Source organism: Talpa occidentalis, unplaced genomic scaffold (assembly GCF_014898055.3).
Source record: "Talpa occidentalis isolate TD23 unplaced genomic scaffold, MPIMG_talOcc4v2.1 talOcc4.15, whole genome shotgun sequence".
In the NCBI taxonomy this organism is placed as follows: domain Eukaryota; kingdom Metazoa; phylum Chordata; class Mammalia; order Eulipotyphla; family Talpidae; genus Talpa; species Talpa occidentalis.
The window spans coordinates 75,813,248-75,834,363 of record NW_023601543.1 but is presented as its reverse complement, the minus strand read 5'-3'; the positions used below and the strand labels follow the sequence as shown (position 1 = coordinate 75,834,363).

At 40.2% G+C, this 21,116-nt stretch overlaps 2 protein-coding genes across 3 annotated transcripts in view; one reads left to right on the top strand and one right to left on the bottom strand.

Moving 5' to 3' along the window:
• Window positions 1-19,254, top strand: part of PDK3 (pyruvate dehydrogenase kinase 3) — a 57,600-nt gene extending 38,346 nt beyond the window's left edge. Inside the window, exons 6-12 of one of the 2 annotated variants that reach the window (XM_037512597.2) lie at window positions 1,748-1,825; window positions 8,622-8,698; window positions 9,973-10,074; window positions 10,462-10,572; window positions 13,464-13,577; window positions 16,056-16,195; window positions 18,338-19,254. In XM_037512597.2, the coding sequence (XP_037368494.1) occupies window positions 1,748-1,825; window positions 8,622-8,698; window positions 9,973-10,074; window positions 10,462-10,572; window positions 13,464-13,577; window positions 16,056-16,195; window positions 18,338-18,368 (653 nt within the window). In that variant the 3' untranslated portion in view covers window positions 18,369-19,254. The remainder of the gene's footprint in view (window positions 1-1,747; window positions 1,826-8,621; window positions 8,699-9,972; window positions 10,075-10,461; window positions 10,573-13,463; window positions 13,578-16,055; window positions 16,196-18,337) is intronic. The other variant, XM_037512598.2, reaches the window with a different exon arrangement.
• LOC119246268 (60S ribosomal protein L17-like) lies at window positions 13,677-14,316 on the bottom strand. Its single transcript, XM_037512599.2, has one exon. It carries the CDS (start codon window positions 14,284-14,286, stop codon window positions 13,732-13,734), a length of 555 nt encoding a protein of 184 aa, XP_037368496.1. The 5' UTR covers window positions 14,287-14,316; the 3' UTR covers window positions 13,677-13,731.
• Window positions 19,255-21,116: the final 1,862 nt, after the last annotated feature.

Below are 21,116 nucleotides of genomic sequence, written 5' to 3'. Positions count from 1 at the left end.
AATTTAATTCTGAAAGTTTAGTGAGATAATCAGATTTTTTGAACATTATATAAAATTTTAATTTTATATGAGGCAATAGGAGGTTAAATAAACCAAAACCTATAGTTTGAACATGCTCTAATCTTAACTTATTTTAAGTTGACATTGTCCAATTTTAGCACATTTAAATTCTGTATTTATTCCCCTTCCTTCTCTCTTTCTCTTGCCTTTAAATCTTAAGTATCTATTCTAGGCACAGTGTAGATGTAAGGAATAGAAGTATGAGACTGTTTCCAAAGATCAGATACCCAGTTGAGATCCAGCTGCAAATGTGCCCATGAACATTTTAATGTAATTTGATTATCTGATCTTTAGAAACTATATGGGTGAAACTTAAAAAATATCTCCTCACTTTAGAAAACTCTCTATAACTCACAGGTTTAAACATAGAGCTGCCATATGATCAAGCAGTTTTCCACTTCTAGGTATATAGCCAAGAAATGAAAACATATGTTCACAAAAGGCTTGGATGCAAATGTTTAAAGCAGCGTTATTCATCATAGCTCAAAAGTGGAAACAGTCTAAGTGTCCATCAACTGATGAATGGACAAACAAAACGTGGTCTGTTTGTTCAGTGCCATATTACTCAGCAATAAAAAGGAGTGAAGTACTGATGATACAGGCCACCACATGGAGGACCCTTGAAAGCATGATGCTAAGTGAAAGAAGCCAGACATAAAAGATCACATTTGTACGATTCCATTTATATGAAATGTCCTGAATAGCAACTCTGTAGAGACAAAGTAGGCCCATGGTTGCCTGGGGGGCTAATGGTTAAGGGGTTTCTTTTTGGGGTGTTGAAAATGCAAAGTTGATTGTCACGGTGGATGCACAACTCTGCAAATATACTAAAAACCACTGAATTGTATGTACACTTTAAATGGGTTTTTTTTGAAAGTACATTATCCAAAGATTTAAAATTTATCAAACCAGGGGATGTTTATGGACCATGTATGTATACAGGCATATAGTAAGTTATTTGCAAGTTATGAAACAAGTGTAAGGCATCAGACACATGGATGGCAGATAATAATGCACCTTTGCTGTCTGAACTTGTTCATTATCTTTGGGATGTAATCTCCTGACCTCTCTTTTAGCTATTTTGTAATGGCCCTGATGTTCTTACCCCCCTTTTTTGTCTTTCTTTCAAAAGCAAACTGTTGCTCTTCAGACTTTGATAAATATTATTTGTCTTTAACTAACTTAAATGGTATTTTCAAGCACTTGTAGTGTCTCCAGTAACTTAAATTGTGTGGCTCAGCGAAGCCCATTAACTCAGCAAACACTTCTTGATGTTTCACCTACATATAATTGACAAATTTGAGGACTGTTGGCCTTATTATTTTGAAAATTACAACAAATGTCTCTTTGCTACAATTAATCAAGTTACATGGTGTAGAAAAAGAGTATGGTCTTCAGTTTATAGATTTTCATTAAAAGAGCCTTTTAGGAATATTTAAAAGTAAATGTATGCTGGCCATATTGCCGCTAGTGCAAATTTAAAATCATTGTGGTCATTAACATTTTGAAGAAGGAGAACAGGCGTAGTAATTCTATCATAGTCCAAAGAAAGGTGTTTTTTCTTTTTTAAAGGCAGTGGTTGATTATTCTGAAATCTGACAAGTTAGAAATCGTCCTTGTTTGTTTAGTTATCAGATCTACCTGTTGTTTGTCTGTGCTGCAGCTAATCCCTTCTCTTTCTTTGCAGATGCATATGAAACTGCTAAGATGCTGTGTGAACAGTATTACCTGGTAGCTCCAGAACTGGAAGTTGAAGAATTCAATGGTAAAAGAAAAATGATTTTAACCTTAAATACAAAGAAACTGACTAAAATGCTGATTATACCTGAGCTATATTTCAGTGAGATCCTAATACTGTGCTGCTTTTTCATCTTTTGTCTTTTTTTTAAAACTTTTTCTATATCTTTGATCAACTAGGTACATTGATGTAAGAAGTTATTGTACAGGACTGTAATTATACATATTACTGTTAGAACTCAAAAGTTCTTGGCACAGAAGTAATCAAGGTAGAAAAGATACAACATGTATATTTATAATTTAATTTAATTTTATAAATATGCATTTGTTCTCAAAATAACACATGCAAATGGTCAGTATTTAATTCTAGGGAAAAGTATTTAATTCTACTAATCAAAGAAGTACAAACAAAAATACTAAACATGCCACAAAATTGGTTTACAAAAATACAGAGAAATGCCATTTTTGTCTTTTAAAATTGGCAATACTTAAAACATTTTAGTGCTCTGACTTGGTGCCCAGAAAAATACTTTCTCCCCAACACTTATACATTTCTGATGTAAGTTTACATTGGTCTAGTCTCTCTCAGAAAACGCCAAGACCCAGTAAAATTAAATTCATCACGGTCATAGTCTTTGGTCTAGTAAATTAAACTTCAGAAAATTTATTATAAGAAAATAGAGATGTGCACAGATGTGTAAGAGTGCATAGAAAAATTGGAAAACCCAGGATTTCCACAAGAGAGTGCACGTTAATAAATTGTGGTGGACCCATGACATAGGATACTATGCAGCCATTCAAACTATTGCTTTCACAAAAATGGACAATTATAAATCAGAGACATCCTGCAGGGGAGGAGGAGGGAGAGGGATCAGAGAGAGGGTAGGAGGAGCACAGGGGACTGAGATGAGGGTGCACGAGTGCATTGGGGAAGAAAACTCTATGGGGACTACACCTGAGGGGGTGGGGGGAAACATATGTTATTTAAAAATGAACATTGATGTAAAAATATATATATAAAAAGTGATGGGGACAGGCAAAAAAAAAAACAAAACAGCTATTGCTTTCAAAGAATGTTTTAATGTTGAAAAAGTTGAGTTTTTTTTTTTCCCCCTAAACACAGGCTGTAAAAGTTTGTGCCAGTTCATTGGTAAATATTTTGAAGGATTTTATAGCACCTGGCTATAAACAACAGCTCACTAGTGAGGCTATTCATTAATCATAGGATTCTTTTATCCTTTTATTTTTAAATGACAAAAGAGACATGCTGGTTGTTAAAGTACAAACAATGCAGAAATGTAGACTAAAAAGTGAAAGTCCCCGCTACTCGCAGTCCTATGAGAGGTTTGTTTCTTTACATGTTCTATAACGTGTGTATTTTATTCACCTTCACGGTCTTTGCATGTGTGAATGTCATTCGAGATCATCTATAGTGTAGGTTACCATAATCCCATAATCATCTCCCAGTGGGTGGACTTTTAGGATTTCTAATTTTCTCATATTCCATGTAATGAGCAATGAGGTGATATGGGAGAGGGAAGTTCATGAATGTGTGGAATTATTTGTTGGGTGGAATGAAACAACTGAGTCTCAGAGTGTGGACATTTGGAGTTAAAGACAAACCACATTCCCTCCCCAAATTATACCTGAAATATGTTTCTCTAATAATAAGATGAAGACATGCAGAACATTCAGGCTGCTGTTATAGGGCCTTTGCCCCACTGCATCCTATAGCAGATCTGAAGTCAGAGCCGCTTTCAGGGTCTGTGGTTTCTCTGATAAGAGCTGCTTCCCTGTTTTGATGGATGCACGACCAGGACTGTGTGGACTTTGCTTCTGTATTCCAGTGCAAGCATCTGCATATTCTCTTTTTCTTCCTACTGGTTGGACCTCATTGTCCAGATTTATGTGGGTCGGACACGGAACTTGAATTATCAGGCGGTAACCAGTACCTCTTTTGAAGGCCAGAGAAGCCAGCCTGTTCTCGCTGATGCCTGGCTGCCAGCTGTGTTGGCATGTTCCTTCCCTGCCGTGCTGTTCCGCTGGGCAGTGCCCCCTCCAGGAGGGGAGCCTCACAACTGTTTCGGGCACTGTCTCGTGCGCTCTGTGAAGCCCCTTCCCGTCACTGAGATAAATGAATCCTGGGGGTTACAAGTTGCCTCTAGTTCCCTGTTGTTTTAGGTAATGTGTTTAGATTTATGTTTACAGTTTCTTGAATGTCAAAGCTCTTTGTGAGCACGCTAAGGACGGCACTTTTCGCTCTAATAAGCTCCTTGCTAGAGATGCAGGTTGGAGGTTGGTGCTGAGCACCCGAAGTACATGTGGTTGCTTTGCAACGAGCGAGCACGTGCCTCCCAGAGCCTGATGGTGTGCTCTGTTTTCTGGGGGACGTCTCAGATCCAGAGTCCATGGATTCCTTTTCAGGACCCATGTGAACTCGCATCGTATTCCTGTTCAGGATGCTGCCATTACCCAACGGGGCCTTTACCAGTTAGCAGAGGTGTCCTCTCTGCTCTCTGCTCTGCATTTCAGAGGGTGACGCTGCCATTCACCCAAAGGGACGGCGTGTAGCTGCTTGAGAATTTAAGGTCTACTGGTTTGACATTTCATCTTTTTTTTCTGAATTTGGTTTTCCCCCCTTTCCCAATGTCACCCCAGAGAAAATAGTAAATAGGATTACGGAGGACATACTGTGTGAACACCCTCAGTATTTACCAGCCACATCTGCCTTTCTTCACTAGTTGTATATTAGTCTTGTCCTGATAAGACAGTGGCTCATAGCTTTGGTTTTGGTAGGAAAAAAAAGATTTCAATTCATACTATGTGTATTTTGTTAGGTATGTATCGACCCTACGGCCTTTGACCTCTCGTTTCCCCACATTGGATACCTTTGGATATTTGCGGTTAAGTGGTTCCATATCACAGTCAAAATCCCATCACTGGTAGCTCAGTTCTCACTGTGAAAATTAATTTTTCATAATGATAATAGCCAACATTTATTGAGTGCTTACTGTGTGGCAGACTGTAAATTAGTTTATCACCATTATCTCATTTCATCCTTATATTCACTCAATGAGATATGTACTTTGTCTGTTTCAGAAATATAGTGCCAAGGCCCAGATGGGTTAAATACCTACTAATATATCTACTAAATGCCAGAGTCAGGACTTGATCCCGGGGTGACTTTGATCCTCACCATATACTGTCTGTAATAGCTTTATCCCATGACTTTGAGAGTTGATCAACCATCTGTAAGTGCTTCCTTTTCTCTTAAATGTGTTATTTCTGTTCAGCCTTTGGGTTTTTTTCAATCTTCTAGGAGATCTATCTGAAAATAAAATTCTTTATAGCCTGTTGTAGAGTCCAGTAGATATTTTTAAAATGTTTCAGCTAATGGTGTTTGGCGCAATGACTAAGCAAAGTAGAGGCTTTATTATTACCTGAATCTTGAGCATGAAAATCCTGGACCATTTTTTCCATCAACTTTGAAAATACACCCTTAGCTGGAAAACATCTATTAAGGGCCCACTACATAAATGCCACTGGACCCAAGGTTAGGGAAAAATAGTTGACATGGCTTGAAAAGGAAAGAAAGAACCTAAACTCTAATGTGTACAAAGAAAAATACAATTAGTCGAGCAAGCCTTCAGATGACTCCTGGAAGTGTTGGCTGAACTGAAAAAAACAAAACAGAACCATCAAAGGTATTTTAATTTCCCTGATTTTTGGAGTGAAATGGTTGAATGCAGAAGGCTGTTTATATAACTAATCATACCTTTTGGTACAAGATAAACTAAGCATTCAACTTGCTCCTGGTCTCCATTAAAATGACAATATAGGGACATAAAGCTCTCATCAGTCCACCACTGCCCCCACCTCATGCCAGGAAATAACCAGATGGAAGCACACTGATTAATGGAACAGAGCAGAAGTCACCAAGGAGGAAGCTGCAGCTGAAGTGGCACTGGATTTGCCAGAGGTTATCCTGGAGGACTCTGGGAGGAGAGCCAGGAGGTGTGAAGGACTGGAATGGGAAGCCACAGGGAGGGGCTAGTTGGAAACTGATCTGAGGAAGAGGCTGAATGGGTGATGGGAGCAGCTTGCCTCTGTCTGTGCCCTGTTGGCCATGAGTATTTCCTCTGGGGCAAAAATAAAAACCTAAAGTACTGCCTTCAAAAACAATCTGGGAAAACAGGCTGTGGTGTGAGTGTCATAAAGCCCTCTTCAGTCCATTCGAGCATTTGGGGGACCCTCTGATCAGAGGCCAGCTTACTGTCTGCTCATCATAAAGCCAGATAAAAAATCTTGACCAGGAATACAGAATTCCAAATGTAGCCTTCCCATTTGAGGGGAGAGTCCCAAGGGAGAAAGAATGCTAGCTACCTCAAATGATTAATCTAGTTCTTCATTCTTAAACAAGAGTATACAACCAAGGTGTGTCAGACCTCGAGGAAACACCAGCAGTGTGCACGCTAACCTGACTGGCATTAAACATGTCAGCTGCACTGTCATTGCCAGAAGCCCTGACCCCTGTCTGAATTCTGAGAGAAAATTATTTCAAACCTAGAATTCTCCACCTAGCCAAACCTCCAATCAAGGGAATCAGAGAAGTAAAGGTTGAGAAACGGATCTCCCATGCATGCTTTCCTGAGGTAGGCTAACTGACTGACTTGGTGGTGGGTATAATATGGACATAAGAAATAACACCTAGAGCTTCAATAAAAAACCACTTGAAGGTGATGGTTATGTAGCACATTGGGAAAGCTATTGATGCTGATTTGAAAAATCATCAAGAATGGAATCGCCATCATGCGGTAGGACAAAGAGCTGGACCATCTCAGTAATGTGAGGAAACAGATGTTCCTTGTCCGGTTACCCGAGAGGAGGGTTTGTTAGAAATTGCAGGAAATATATATACAGCTGTTAAAAAAAAGACACAGTCCAGATACTCAGTAACTCGCAAGGGGCAATGTGATTTTGAGCAGTTGGAGGAAGATAAAGAGGACAGATTTCACCAGGACACCCAGAATGTTCTCCTGCAAGTGACACAGGAATCCTGCCGTGGGGCTCAGGGAAGGCGATGTCCTGCTGGTGCGCTCTCGCGGCTGCTCTGCCATCTTCACGACTTCCCTGGCTGGGGTATTACGCACTATGGTTTCCAGCCTTCCCCCTCACGAAATGGTCATAGCAAGTAAGAAAACAAAAAGGACCTATAGGCACAGTACAGAAGAGTTAATTGGGGTTCCAGAAGGTAATGTAAATTTTATCAGCCAAAATAGTTGTGAGTGGCTGCCTCTGGGTTCTGGCTCAGGGGTGAGATGGGAAAGGCGGAGGGACTTCTACTTTTCTTCTAAAAAAGCATTTTAACAACTTGTATGTATTACTTACTAATTAAAAATATGGTGATCAGGAGCACAAGGTGACCGAGAGGGGAGCCAGTTGGGCTTGGCCTCTTGGGAATTTGATTCTGGGTCTTGCACTTGGGCGCAAGCCTCACCTTGGGTCTCCAGAGGCAGTTCAGGTTCTCCTCGCTCAGTCAGTCCACAGTCCCAGCGCATTTCAGCAGGAGCATTGGTGCTGCAGCAGTGGCGTTTAATGAGGAACTTGATCCTGTACAGAAAACCTTTGTGGACAAGATTAGGGAACGCAGGACTGCGTGACAGGCATCTGGAGGACCCGTTGCTACCGGCAGAAGATGAACAGATGATGGCAGAGCAGACATCAGTGCGTTGCCTAACCTCACATTTGAAGAACCCAAATTTGAAGTCATTGAAAAACCCAGTCCTGAAGAAGAGATGTGAAAGTTATCTGGTAATCTGGTTTAGACTAGTTTCACAACTGATAAGTATCAGGATGAACATACATTTCACCCCTGTCACATGTGCTTTCAATTCTGATTCCAAATAAATAATTTGGTGATGTTGGACATTAAAACAATACTCATCATCAAGTTTGGGGACTTGTAATCCAAGGCTTCTGGCTCAGGTATCCAATATCAGCATGTTTTCTGCTATGGTGGGCAAGTCACAAGGTCTCTGCAAGGCCATTGTCGTCACCCATAATAATGCCACCGCCCTATGAGCCATGCAGGATTGGGGAACATACACAGTCAGATAATGTAGAGTGGTCAGTCTCCTAGAAGGTCTTGGGTCACCAGGAAGAGGAAGGACTAAATTTTCCAGCTTCCACTCTGTACCCCACAGTTCTTAGTGCTGTTCATAAGATTCTGTGTTTCTCAGATTTCCCTCAGAAGATCCCTGATGAGGAAGAAGGGTCTGTAGGCCTCTGGGGGTTGGTCTGCTCGCTGCTAGTAGAAAAAAAGTTATGTGAGCCTTACAGTCTACTCTATAATACACCTTGTTTCTTGTAATTTCACAAAATATAACTTTACTGTTTGGTGCAGGTCGCCAAGAAAATAGCCCCTTGTCCTCAATACTCCTCATTCCCCTGGTGGCTCACCACAGGGGTGGGTGGTGGAGGGGGTATCTCCCAGTTTGAAAAACACCGAGCAATATTTAGATGACCCTATGTAAAGTACAAAACATTATGACAGAGGAGATAATACTCCAATTTTGGTCAACAAAGTCTCAAAGGAGATTGGGTCATGTGCCCAGGGTCGTAAAAGTGACGACTGTAAGAGACGGAACTGGATTTTACCTCAAGTTGGTTTGACTTTTGCTCAGACCTGTCTTTAGAGGTGGGAACCAAAGTTAATCTTTGGCTGAGTTCTTTTATATGTACTCGGAAAATAAAATGCAAACAACGTTCTTGACTTTCTTATAGTTTTGTTCCTTATTCATTGACGTTTTTCTTTCTGTTTTCAGCCAAAGCTCCAGACAAACCTATTCAGGTAGTTTATGTGCCCTCACATCTGTTTCACATGCTATTTGAGTTGTTCAAGGTAAGTGGAATTTAAAAACATGGAAAGAAGTCTTCATTTTAAATTACTTTGATTCAGGGCATAATGGATTCATTAGATTAGCATAAGAAAAAGGTTTTGCATAACCACTTTTAAAATTCTATTTCTGATATCCTGTGGGCTTTATAATTTGTACACTGTGAGATCAAAAATTGCTGTGTACAGTATAGTTTTTGTGAATATTAGTACATATTGATTTTCAAGCTTAATTGTACTTTAGTGATTTTATGTAAAATCCATACCGTTTTTTTCTTCAGTTATAAGATTAGAAATGCTTTTTAGTTTCCAAACCTGGCAGACTTTATTGGTGATAGCCAGATCAAAATAAAAACATGTTTTGCATATTTATGCTTTTGAACATTCACTGTGGTGTTTGCGTCCTGGGGACACTGTGACCCTCTTACATACTTGAATCCGTTCTAAAGACCTGACACTATGGTCGACTGGGCCACAGAGGCATAGGGAAAAGATGTAGAAAACTCTAGACTTTTTACTGCTTAAGCTATTGCTTTTGTTAACCAGTGCTTATGGCATTTACAGTAGCATATAAAAGGTCACGAGGCATTTGAGCTGAAATTTCATTTCTTCCAATGTATAAAGCCCTAAATTGAACACCTCAAAGATCAGGTTTGCTGATTTGCTTCCAAAAATTATAATGTTACTGATGTAAACTCTTTTAAGGTTAAGGTGGGCATTCAATTGTGAACTTTCAACAGCTGTGGCTTTTTTAGAATTTCTTTATAACTGACATTTCTTCTGCTTCTTTCTGTTTTTTTTTTTTTTTTCAGCCAAATGATTAATTTTGCTAGGAAGTGTGAATCTGCTCAGGTTTTCTGCCTTCTTTCGAGGAAAGGTGCACTGTAAATGCAGACTGCTAAATAGGATTTTAAGTGCTTCCATGAGCCTCTGCAACCTCGTTATGTGTGATCAGAACATTCATTTTGGTTTAAGAGTTGAATAATTTAAATACCTCAGAGCCAAAACAAAAAGAAAAAAGGAAGAAAAGAGAAATATTTAGTGTGGTACATGGAGCTAAAACTAGATGACAGCCAAAATCAAGCAGCAGGAAAATATTCCTGAATCCAAGCACACATTTAGCTAAGTTTCTTTAGAAGGAAAAAAAAGAATCCGATAAATCAAACTAATACTTGCCCCACAAAAGAACGGTTGTATCTAAGTAATCTTACACTAGTTTCTCTTTCTGTATTGTGGTTTGTGAGTTGGCTGCAGGCTAAGAAAACCTCCTGTTGTTTCAGAACTCTATGAGAGCCACAGTGGAACTGTACGAAGACAGAAAAGAGGGCTACCCAGCTGTTAAAACCCTGGTGACTCTGGGTAAAGAAGACTTGTCCATTAAGGTAACTGCTTTAGTTAGAAGCATCCTCTCATTCTCAGATAGTTTCACAGTGTCTAGACATTGAGGAATCGGAGGGGCAGAAAACTGACGTTAAGTATCTTACTTTGAAGTCCTGCTTTGGATCGTTGCCTTAAGTCACTGCATTTCGACGTCATTAGAACCCCATTTTTCCCAGGGCACTAAACAAGATCTCAGAGCCAAGCATGCAGATCCTACTGCACTGCCCAGCCTGTTGTGTACTGTTCACCAAAGGAGTCATATTTCATTGGGCGTTCAAAGCCCTTGTGTGTTTTAGAGTAATCTGCTGTGGACTTTGTTTAATGAACTCTGCTTCCCGCGAAGTATACGGTGACTTTTTTTTTTTTTTTTAATGTTTTGTGTATTACAGATAAGTGACCAAGGTGGTGGGGTCCCACTTCGGAAAATAGATCGTCTTTTTAACTACATGTATTCCACTGCTCCTAGACCGAGCCTGGAACCTACAAGAGCTGCCCCACTGGTAAGCGTCTCAACTGCTGCTTCAAGAGACCATCACCAGCAAAGGCACAGGGACAGAGCTGACTCTGTCCCCAGGTTATGGCACTAGCTTTGTTGACTCCAGATGTTTCCCGCCTGGTTCAGAAGGGGGGAATTTTGTGCTGCTGTCCTTTGGACTTAGATTTCTTGTCTAATTTGTGTCTAAGAAGCACTCAGAGCTGAGTGCCTCATTCCCAAATACAGAGAAAAAGCATTTCCCTGTGGTTAAAACTACTGGAGCGCCATTTACTGCCCGCATTCCCATTGGGGGGAGTGAAAGGTAAATAGCGGGTGAGCAAAAGAACAGCACAGCGTGCCTGGCTGCTGCCTGGTCCTGGACACTTGGGCGCCACATGCTGCAGAGCCCAAATCACCCCGGGCCTTTGAACTTCTCCCATCAAATTTGTTTATATAATTAAAAGGTTAAATTATGAACACATTACATTTTTTATATTAAATAACATAAGCAGGAAACATACAGGTGGTGTATGCATTTTCAGAGCCCTTTCTGTCTTGCTCTGGAAATAACCTTCAGCCTTATTAAGGCAGTGAGAAAAGCCTCTGGTTACCATGGCAGCATTTAGAGCCTGGTAGGGCCACACTTTGTTCCCCTGCTGAGTGTTTCTAATTGACAAACAACAATTGAACCCTTTGTCATTAAACACAGCAACATATCTATCAGTCTGCAAAATGGTTCAGGGGATGCATTAAGTTTCATTTTAAAGTCCTACCCGACTGATAAGCATGTAAGATTATATTTTATTTGTATGAATAAATTCTAACACTTTGCATCATTTATTTGAGACAGAGTTTGTTAACTCAGCATGTTGGGAACAGAGAGGAAATCATTTATGCAGGGTTCAAGAAAATTCATGCAAGATCAGTTTTGTAAGGCATTGCCTTCACCAGACTATGGTACCTACTTAAATTTAAGTGTCAGAAGAAAAATAACAATCCCTACAAGCACATCCCAAACCTTCCCTTGTTGTTTAAAAGGAGTATGGATTGTCTTTCTCAGGTCTCAAGATAGCATCCTGGAGACAGCTGTTATGTCATGGTTTTTTGTGAACCTGAACAGCTGAAGTAAGAGACCTTAAGAAAATTCTGTATCCAGCTCCAGCCTCCCACTTCATATATGAGGAAATAGATGAGATTAGTGCCTTGCCCTAGGTCACTGAGCTAATGATGCAGATGGTCTTGGCTGTGTCTGCATCTTCCCAGTGTCACGTATGGCCTCTCCTTTGGAAAAATGCTTCCACTTGCATCTCTCCCCAGTTACTAAACTGCCCTCAGCTTTCAAGGAGGCACGTGGATACATATACATGATTTCCTCACCAGACAGCTTGCTGTGTTACAGCTCTTACCTTGACATGTCATTTCTTTTTGGGGATGTCCACCTGGCCAACTCCTGTCGATCCTTTGACGCCCTTGGAAGACTTCCTGAACCTTACCAGCTCAGAGTTAGAGGTCTGTCCTCTGCATTCCACAGGACTCTTGAGTTCAGCTGTCTCCTCCTTGCATTGCATCAGGCTCAGGCGTGCTTGGCTCTTCCCCAGTACACCTGAGGGCAGGCTCTGGACCTTGCTGGAATGGAGGAAACATTTCCTGGCCCTCTTCCTGGAAGCCTGCTGCTTTCTCTGCTGTGGTGACTTCAGTCACCATTACAGCTATCTGGTCTTCACTGCCAGCCATATTCTGCCAGTCCTCAAGCCCTTAGGTAACTGGGTGGGCTCTGTCACATCGGGACCTTTGATTTCAGCCCCACCCCGAGGGAGGGTATCAAGGAGAGATATTAAAAAATGGCAGCGGTCCATGTAACAGAGTAAAGTTCCTACCCTTTGGTAGCTGTAATGACAACTTCCGTTTATGTAGCTTTACTGTGCCTTAGGCACGGTGCCAAGACTTTACACTTATTATATCATTTAATCTTTATAGTAGCTCTGAGGTAAGTTTTAATTAATTTTCAAATGAGAAAACAGTCCCAAGAGAGGTTGATTAAACTGCTCAGAGTTGCTCCAAAAGTGGGTTTCAACTTTGGTCTCTCAGAGCTGAAAGCCCATGCGGTCACTGCCCTGTGAGCTCTCTCCTGCCCTGCTCCTCTGTAGCCTTGTCCATGGATTTCATCAGAGGGGCCAAAGCGTGTGGGAGAGCAGCTTCCCCTCCACCCCAGAGTTACTGAAACCACTCTCAGTCGTTCTTACTGTTCTTGTCAATGTCCAAGACCTTTTGTTTTCCCACAACCTGTCCCTGACAGGATTCTATGACAGAGATATAGGAGGGAATTCTTTTCTTGTCTCTCAAAATGTATGGACTATGGTATATCAAAATATTGTAACAGTGCCAGAACCTTAGGAAGGATCTTCTCAGGAAATGCATGAGCGAGGCAGAAAGGGCTCTGAAAATGTAAACACCACCTATATGTCTCTGCTTATGTTATTTAATACAAAAAATTCCCTGTGTTACCCTTGGTGCTGGTAGATTTGAACTCCTGTGCTACTCAATTTAATTTTCGCTTCACACAGCAAGGAGATCTCATAATGGAACTTTGAAAAGATGTGGCTGAGTTTTGTTACCAGATCAAATTCTTGCTTTGGGGCTTGCTTTTAAAATGCTAAAAATTTGCTTTATAATACTTAAAAAAAAAAGCATTCATCCAAAATTGGAGTCTCTCTATTATTTTCCAAACATATGAGAAGTGTTTTTCCAAGGTGAAAATAGATTGTTTGACATAGGTGAACACATTCACCATTGTAAAGGTTGAGCCAATAGTTTGATTTAAATCTGAATCGAGAATTTAATCTTTCCAATGGTCCTCATACCCAATGTGGTAGCATTTGTTCTTGTCTCACTGTATTAATTTTCTTTTCTCTGTAGGCTGGATTTGGTTATGGCTTGCCAATTTCTCGTCTGTATGCTAGATATTTTCAAGGCGATCTAAAACTGTATTCAATGGAAGGCGTGGGTACTGATGCGGTCATTTACTTGAAGGTACTGCACTTTACCTCTCTTATACAAAGCCGTCTTTACTTTTTATTTATTTATTTTTTTTTTCCAATTTCAAAGATACTTGAAATATATTTACTAATGAAAAGACAACCAACATTTTGCTTTTACTTTTGCTTCCTTTTATTTTACGTTGAACTTATTCCCTTGCCATAAGTTTTTGTTTCTTCAGTTTCTTCTGCGATATCTTTTTCTTTTGTGCCACCTCCTCTTCTGGTTTAGGAACAATCTGCTCTTTTTCAGTAAGGATCATCTCAATGTGGCAGGGGGAGCTCATGTATGGGTTAATCCGACCATGAGCTCTGTAAGTTCTGCGACGCATCTTAGGGGCTTTGTTCACCTGGATGTGCTCAATGACCAGAGAATCTACATCTAAACCCTTAAGTTCAGCATTACTCTCTGCATTTTTAAGCATGTGCAGTAAAAATTCAGCACTCTTTTTGGGCCACCGACCTTGCGTCCAACCCCACTGTTTGGCCTGGGCACATCTGCCAACGCCACCATTGTAACGACGGAATGGCACGCATTGCTTCTGTAGAGTAACATCCTTCAGATACTTGGTGGCTTTTCGGATATGCATACCCTTGATGGCCTGGGCAGTTTCACGAGTGTTCTTAAAATGAACACATAGATTTGAACCTCTTGATTTGCATGACTTTATAGGGTTTTCTGGGTCAAGTGAGTAGCGAACCATTTTCAGAGATCACTAAGGCCGCATACGGGAAGAGCCGTCTTTACTTTTTAAAGTGATACATTCTAGGGCCTCCCCTGGTGGCGCAGTGGTTGAGCGCTGGGCTGTGAGGCTGCCCGCAGCCTCTGCAGCGCCCGTTTGCAGCGCCGGCGAGGGTCCCACAAAAATAAATAAATAAATAAATAAATAAATAAATAAATAAATAAAGTGATACGTTCTAATACCTTTCTAATAATGGAGACTGGCGCTATTTTATCTCTTATATTCAGCTCAGTTTTATTTGAAAACCATGTTGTATCCCACCTTTAATTTTTATGCTCAGATGAAACAAAGTGAAAGTGGAGATGTAAAAATGAAAATATTCAATTTTGAACCATAACTCTAAGTTGTGACTTTTAAAAAACCACATATCCATTGAAAATCAGAACCTGAAAAGAGACAGCCTTCTATAAACTGAAGTCTTGTAGTCTTTTGCTTTAAAAACGTGTGACTTTTCCAAAGTCACAAAAATGCAGTATCATCATCTGGTGACATAAAAGGCAGATCTAACAACAAAGTTCTCTGTAACATGGATTTTCTCATTCATTCGTGCTGTCAGACTTTTTATTCATTTCTAAACTCTAGAATATTTGGAGTATTTTTTGAATAAGTAATATAGGCGCACGTTACACAATTTTATTTTTAATATAATTCATTTATTTATATATATTTTACATCATTGTTCATTTTTGTACAGTGTTTGCTTTCTCCTCTCAAGTGTAGTCCCCCTAGAATTCCCACCACCAATTCACCTGTGCACCATCTCCATAGTCCCCTGTGCTCTTCCTGCCCCTGTTTTGTTCCCTCTCCCTCCCCTCCCCTGAGGAATATCTCTGATTTACAGTAGCCTGTTAATATTGTTTTTTATTATTATTTTTCCCCTGATCCCTTATTTGGTTCCCTGTGTTCCTCCTATAAGTGAAACCATCCGATATTTTCCTTTTTCCTTCTGACTTATTTCCCTGAGCATAAACCCTTCTAGCACCATCCATGTTGCTGCTAGAAAAAGAAAAAGCTGAAAGTCTTCCCCATCCCTGGTCTGGAGCTCCCCTCTTCTCTTCCCCGCAGCTGATCCTGGGTGCCAGTTTCTTGTGGCTCCTCCTGGAATTAATTCTGCTTTGATAAACGTGGGGGGAAGTTAATTTTTGTTCACACAGATGATTATTTCAGCACTTTGCCTTTTTAAAATCTAATATATTCTGGAGATCTTTGCATATCAGTTCAGAAGGAACTTTACTGTCTCCTTCTTCTTAGTAGCTGCTTCGTGTGTTGGTATGTACTACACCATAACTTAACCAGCTAGTTGGAGAATTTATCTTAGATGCCAATGCATTTAAAAGATGTGATACTTGATATCACTTTATGGGTTGATGCTCTTCAGTCTAGTATAGGAACCTTGACTTTCTGGGCCTTTGGGAAAACAAATTGCCCAGTAAGTAATAGTGCTTGGTCTAAGCACATATAGTCAAGGTAATTGAGTATCTCAAAGCAATATGAAAATGTTGTTTGTTGTGGTCATGTGCACTTCAGCACTGATTTTGAATGAGTGAATGATTTTGTTTCTTTAAAAGTGTTTGTTTTATCTTAGTCAGTCAAAGTAAACTGCTATATTAAAATGTAATTTTAATAAAATCCCCCCCAGTGAAAAATTTAGAATATTTTAAGTAGTACAATGTGGGTTAGGATTTCACGTGAGAAAAATGACACTCTGTCTATTTTTGTTTTTCCTTTAGGCTCTTTCAAGTGAATCATTTGAGAGACTTCCGGTTTTTAATAAGTCCGCATGGCGCCACTACAAGACCACACCCGAAGCTGATGATTGGAGCAATCCCAGCAGTGAACCCAGAGATGCTTCAAAATACAAAGTGAAACAGTAATTTACCATTTACCTCCTATTAGACAGTATATGATTGTTGTCCTAGAATGTACTAGCCAGACAATTGGTACTTTCAGCCAAAGTGATCCTAGAGAAAGAGTGGAACAGCTTTTTCCCCCCAGAGAGGAGGGCTAGCAAGATTTGGGTAGCTAGAGGAGCCATTCTGTTCTAGGAGGCCTTGCTCTGTGGGTCTACTAATAGCAGTGAGCACAGTTTATCCTGCCATGGATTTTATTAAAAGTCAATTCAGTTTGTAGTTTGTTGCTACCCATAAAGATTAACTAGAAAGAAGTTTAGAGAAATTCTGAGTTGAAACTGAAAAAATAAAGATGTCAAGGTAAGTAGCCTGTGGTTTATGCATACAACTGAGACCTATCCAGCTGATTAATCTTTGAAAGCTTCCTGTTTTCTGGGCTAACATGATATCCTATGCTCATCTACACCTTCTGTGCCCCCATCCTAAATTAGGAGTCCCCAAGGAGTCCTGTTGCTTTTCAGTGGGTAATAGAGACTAGTCTGGGAGTTGGGAGTTCATGTTAGAGCTTTTCTAAGCCCCTTTTCTGGCCAGGGCTATAACATATATATAGATACCTTGTTTAAAAACCTTAAGTTAATATTGATATTTTTGATTCAATTTTAACATTGCGATGTTTCTCCCCAATATATTTAAGTGTAAATATTTCTCCTTACCTTGACTCTTAACATAATGCAATATAAAGGGATTTCTATGCAAATGCAGTTTACATAGCTTTTTCATTTTATACCATGGTAGTTGCATTAGTCCTTTCTGAAGAATGATAGAAAAGGTGTGGATACTGGTATTTCTTTCTTTCTATGGCAGGGTTATGATGTACCTCTGTACAATATTGCTGTACTGTTCACTCACCTCAAATGATTAAATTTAGGAAGTTTGGTTTTTGCGCGTGTATGTGCATGTGCACGCATGTGTATATGCACGTGCAGACATACACACACACACACACACACACACACACACACACACACACACACACACACACCCCATCCCCAGCTAAATTCACTAAAAACACATGGGTCCATTTCCCTTCATCCCATTTTAGTCTGTATGTAAGTCAGTCCAGTAACTTGTTGGGTATCAGTGTGACCAATCCATTCAAGCTCTTACAGGGGGAGTTTTTTGGTAGTACAGAAGCCGTCTTCATAAATCAATTTAAAAAATCTAAATAGTTTAGTGGTTTGTGTACTAGTTAACTATAAATACCCATTTCTAATATAGTATTAGACAAGTACATTTTAGCAGAACTTAATCTTTAAATTTCTAAAATGATTAGTCTGCCATTTAAAATTGTTAAATTAGGGCCTCCCCGGTGGCACAGAGGTTGAGCACTGGGTTGTGAAGCTGCCCGCAGCCTCTGCAGCGCCGGTTCGATCCCCGGCAGCTCCCTGGCCACCGGAGGAGGGTCCCACATGGCGTGCAGACCTCCCCTGCCGCCCGCTGCGCCCCTCAGCAGTGTACTTCAGTCCTTCTGCCTGCTCTGCTCCCTGCTCTGGCTCTGGTGAATTCTCTCACTCTCGCGCACTTCTGACTGTACCCAGTGCTTGTACAAACAAACAAACAAACAAACAACTAAATAAATCTTTAAAAAAATAAATAAAATAAAATTGTTAAATTATACAAATAGGTTCATTGGTGACCTTGGGAAAGTATTTAGTAGTATGTTAAATTTAGTAGGTGAATGAGAAATTCTTAAGAAATTTTGTTCTTTAGTCAAATTTTTTAACAACATCTTTATTAAAATATAATTCACATACCATAAAATTCACCCTCTTAAAGAGTATAATTCAGTGGTTTTCAATATAGACACAGAGTTGTAGGGACCTTCACCACTACCTAATTTCCAACACTCCAAAAAGATACTCATACCCGTTAGCAGTCATTCCTCATTTCTAATGTTTTTAACTAAGAGTAAAGAACTGTTTTAATATATAAGTAATGAAATGGTAATTGTTTTTCTGTAGTGACCATCAGAGAATAATTCTAAGCTCTAAGGCAAGAATTTTTGATTATCACTGTATAAATGCTTTGAGCAAGTTTTGGTTAAAATCGAGAATGTCGTACTCATAATCTCATTATGGTTATTTCTGTTATTTTCTTTGTAGAGACAAGATCAAGACTAATAGAACTTTGTAGTGAACTGAATGCTTTGGTTCTCTCTGTGATGCAAGATTGTCTTCCAAAGCCAACCAGAGAGAATGCCTGTCCTCCACCAACTCCGAGTGTGGCACCATAGTTATTCCAATGCTTGAATGTGTATTCTCTGTACCAGCTGGACCATTTCCACAGAAATTTCCTGTAACTGCTCCAGATATTCCACTAAAGTAACAACTTGAGTAGTTTCTCATAGTGTGCTGTGGTTTAGTTGGCACCTGTCACACAAGAGCGCAGAGGCGCTTAGGACTCTCATGTCCTCTTAAGTCCCTCGTTGTTATCATATTGTTGAGTGTCCACAGTTTTCCCAGGATCCTGAGGCCCTTCCCCATTCGAATACAGTTGCTCTTTGTGATTAAATGCCATGTTTGTCCCAAGCCACCGACTAAGGCCTGAGGAACCTGGAAATTGAAGACCCCAGCTGAGTATGTCTGGGCGATGCATACTCAGGGCCTTTCCTCTCTCTGCCTCTCTCCTCGCTCTCTGACTTCGACTTTGCTTTCTTCCATCTGAAGGTATTCTCATGGTGAGGTTGGGGACTTTTGTGTTAAATCTTACTTTTTTGATGCATTGGTTTTATTTTAAAATTCTTTCATATATTTCCATTCTGTTCATTAAAGCATTCCAAAAGTTGTCTTGGAATTTTTCCCTGAACTGTTTTGTTTCAAAGATCTTAAGTGAAAAAACGACTTTCTGGTCATTTTCGAGTTTGTAAAGACTGGGAAGTGCACTTTTGTGCTTCAGTTAAATTTTTATTTAATACTGTACCTTTGTTTTATTATATTCCTTTGTAGCTTTCTAAGGAATTGGAAATCCCTGTGTAATGCACTTTACTGCCTGTAAAATAGATTATCAAAGGGGAAAAAGTTTTCTGGTTTATTCTGAAAAATACCCTAGGTCTTCATAATTTTCATTTTCATGAATTTTAATGAACTTTAGAATAGTTCATCTGATTTTCATACTTTTTGTTGGACGTTGGAATTGGCAGAGCACGTGGGGAGAGGAAAGTGGAGCCATATTACATTTACCCTTGTCAGTGGAATTTGGGAGAGTTTGGGTTAAAATCCACAATTCATTTAGCTCCAAAGGATGTTTCTCTTCACTGTATCTTATTCATATACATCATCTACTTTAACTTCTCCTTTCTGTCCAATGTTAAGGCTCAGTTTAAAACTTGTGACTTGGAAAGTGTTCCTTGTCCTCCAGCCATACAGTGACACCCATGCAGCTGGCCCGCTGCTGGCACAGTGCAGCGTTTCCCCCCGGGAGCGGGGGTGCTCTGGCCCGCTACATGCAGTCATGCAGCTCCGTTCCTCTTAGTTCCACTAATCTGACTTGCTTTCATTTCCTTATGTTACCTGAGCTCCTGGCAGCACCTTTCACCTTTAGAAAGATCTCATCTCTTCCATCCTTAGAAACATCTTTCAGAGAAGTCATATTATCAGGTAAAAGACCGAGACTGATGTCCTTCCAAAATAAGGGTGACGACATGGTGTCCCTGGAGGCCAAGTCAGTGTCTTGGAGATCGGGTGGTTCTATAGGATTATTTCCTTCTGGTGCAAAAAAAAAAAAAAAAAAACATAAGAATAATGGTCCTTTATGTAAATTCAGAGACCCCAACTTCCTTATAAATATCAGGTAGTGTGTATCTTACCAAGTCTTCCACGTCCAACCATAATCCTTTGCCACTTTCAAGTGTGATTTGTTATATGAAGAGGAGGTGGCAGTTGAGGAAGTTCCTGCTTACCTTGTCCTGGCTTGTCCTGTTTTAACTCTGTGGATGAGGAATGCCCGTGGATTGCTGTTCCCTTACCACAGGCGCCATGGACAGGTTGAAGATAGATAATAAGGTGTGGACAAATCTATCACAGTCTCCCCTTAGAGGTCTATTTCAGAAGTAAAGATTCCTGTCAATATTTTAATAACTTAATTGAAATCCTTTATTCATATGCTTTCTGGCTTTCTCATCTCTATCTACCCCAGTGCAATCTAGCCTCTCCTGTCTGTGCTGTCTAAATTAAGACTTTAGCTTTGCTCCCAAAACAACTATAAGAAAAGTTTTCAGAACATCTTGCGTCCTCAACATTTAATGGTCCCAAGTATTCGTTTTTCTCTTTTGTCAGCTGCACGTGACTGAACTTAGGTGCGCCCCTCTGCCTCTTGGCTGGGTTTGTGTCTTAAGCAAATGATGGAATTTCTACATATAGGTTGTAACATTAAATAGACATCAACTCTTTCTCAGCTAGATTCATTTAGTTTTCCCAATTCCTTTGTGTTTCCCTCTCATTTACTTGATTTTATTTTAAGAATTTGAAGACTATGTCTACTCTTTGGAATAGTGCCTGGCCTTCATACCCATTAGTTAAATCAAAAATGAAAACAGGTTTGCTGAAAGAGAGGTCTACGCAGTCGCAGGCTGGCAGCCTTGGGAGGAGAGCTGTCTCTGCTGCTCTGCAAGGGAGGTGAGTGAAGAGAAGCCCTGGCACGGGCACAGGTCACAGGTGGGCAGGAGGGCTGCCACCCTGCAAAGGGAAGAGTTGGCGGCGAGGAGCACCTGGATAGGCATAGGGCAGAAGGGCTGCTGCTGAGTTTCCATTTTCATAGCGCTAAAAAGTGGCTTCAAAATGTAGTGAGAGGAAAGGAAGTAGGATCGGATCCACGGGAGCCATCCTACCCTCCGTCTTGGAATCTCTGATTTTGGCTCCTTTAATACAGTGGATTCTTCCCCTC

Coding starts and splice junctions, on each gene's coding strand:
- LOC119246268 (XM_037512599.2), bottom strand. CDS start 14,286: ATGGTTCGCTACTCACTTGACCCAGAAAACCCTATAAAGTCATGCAAA.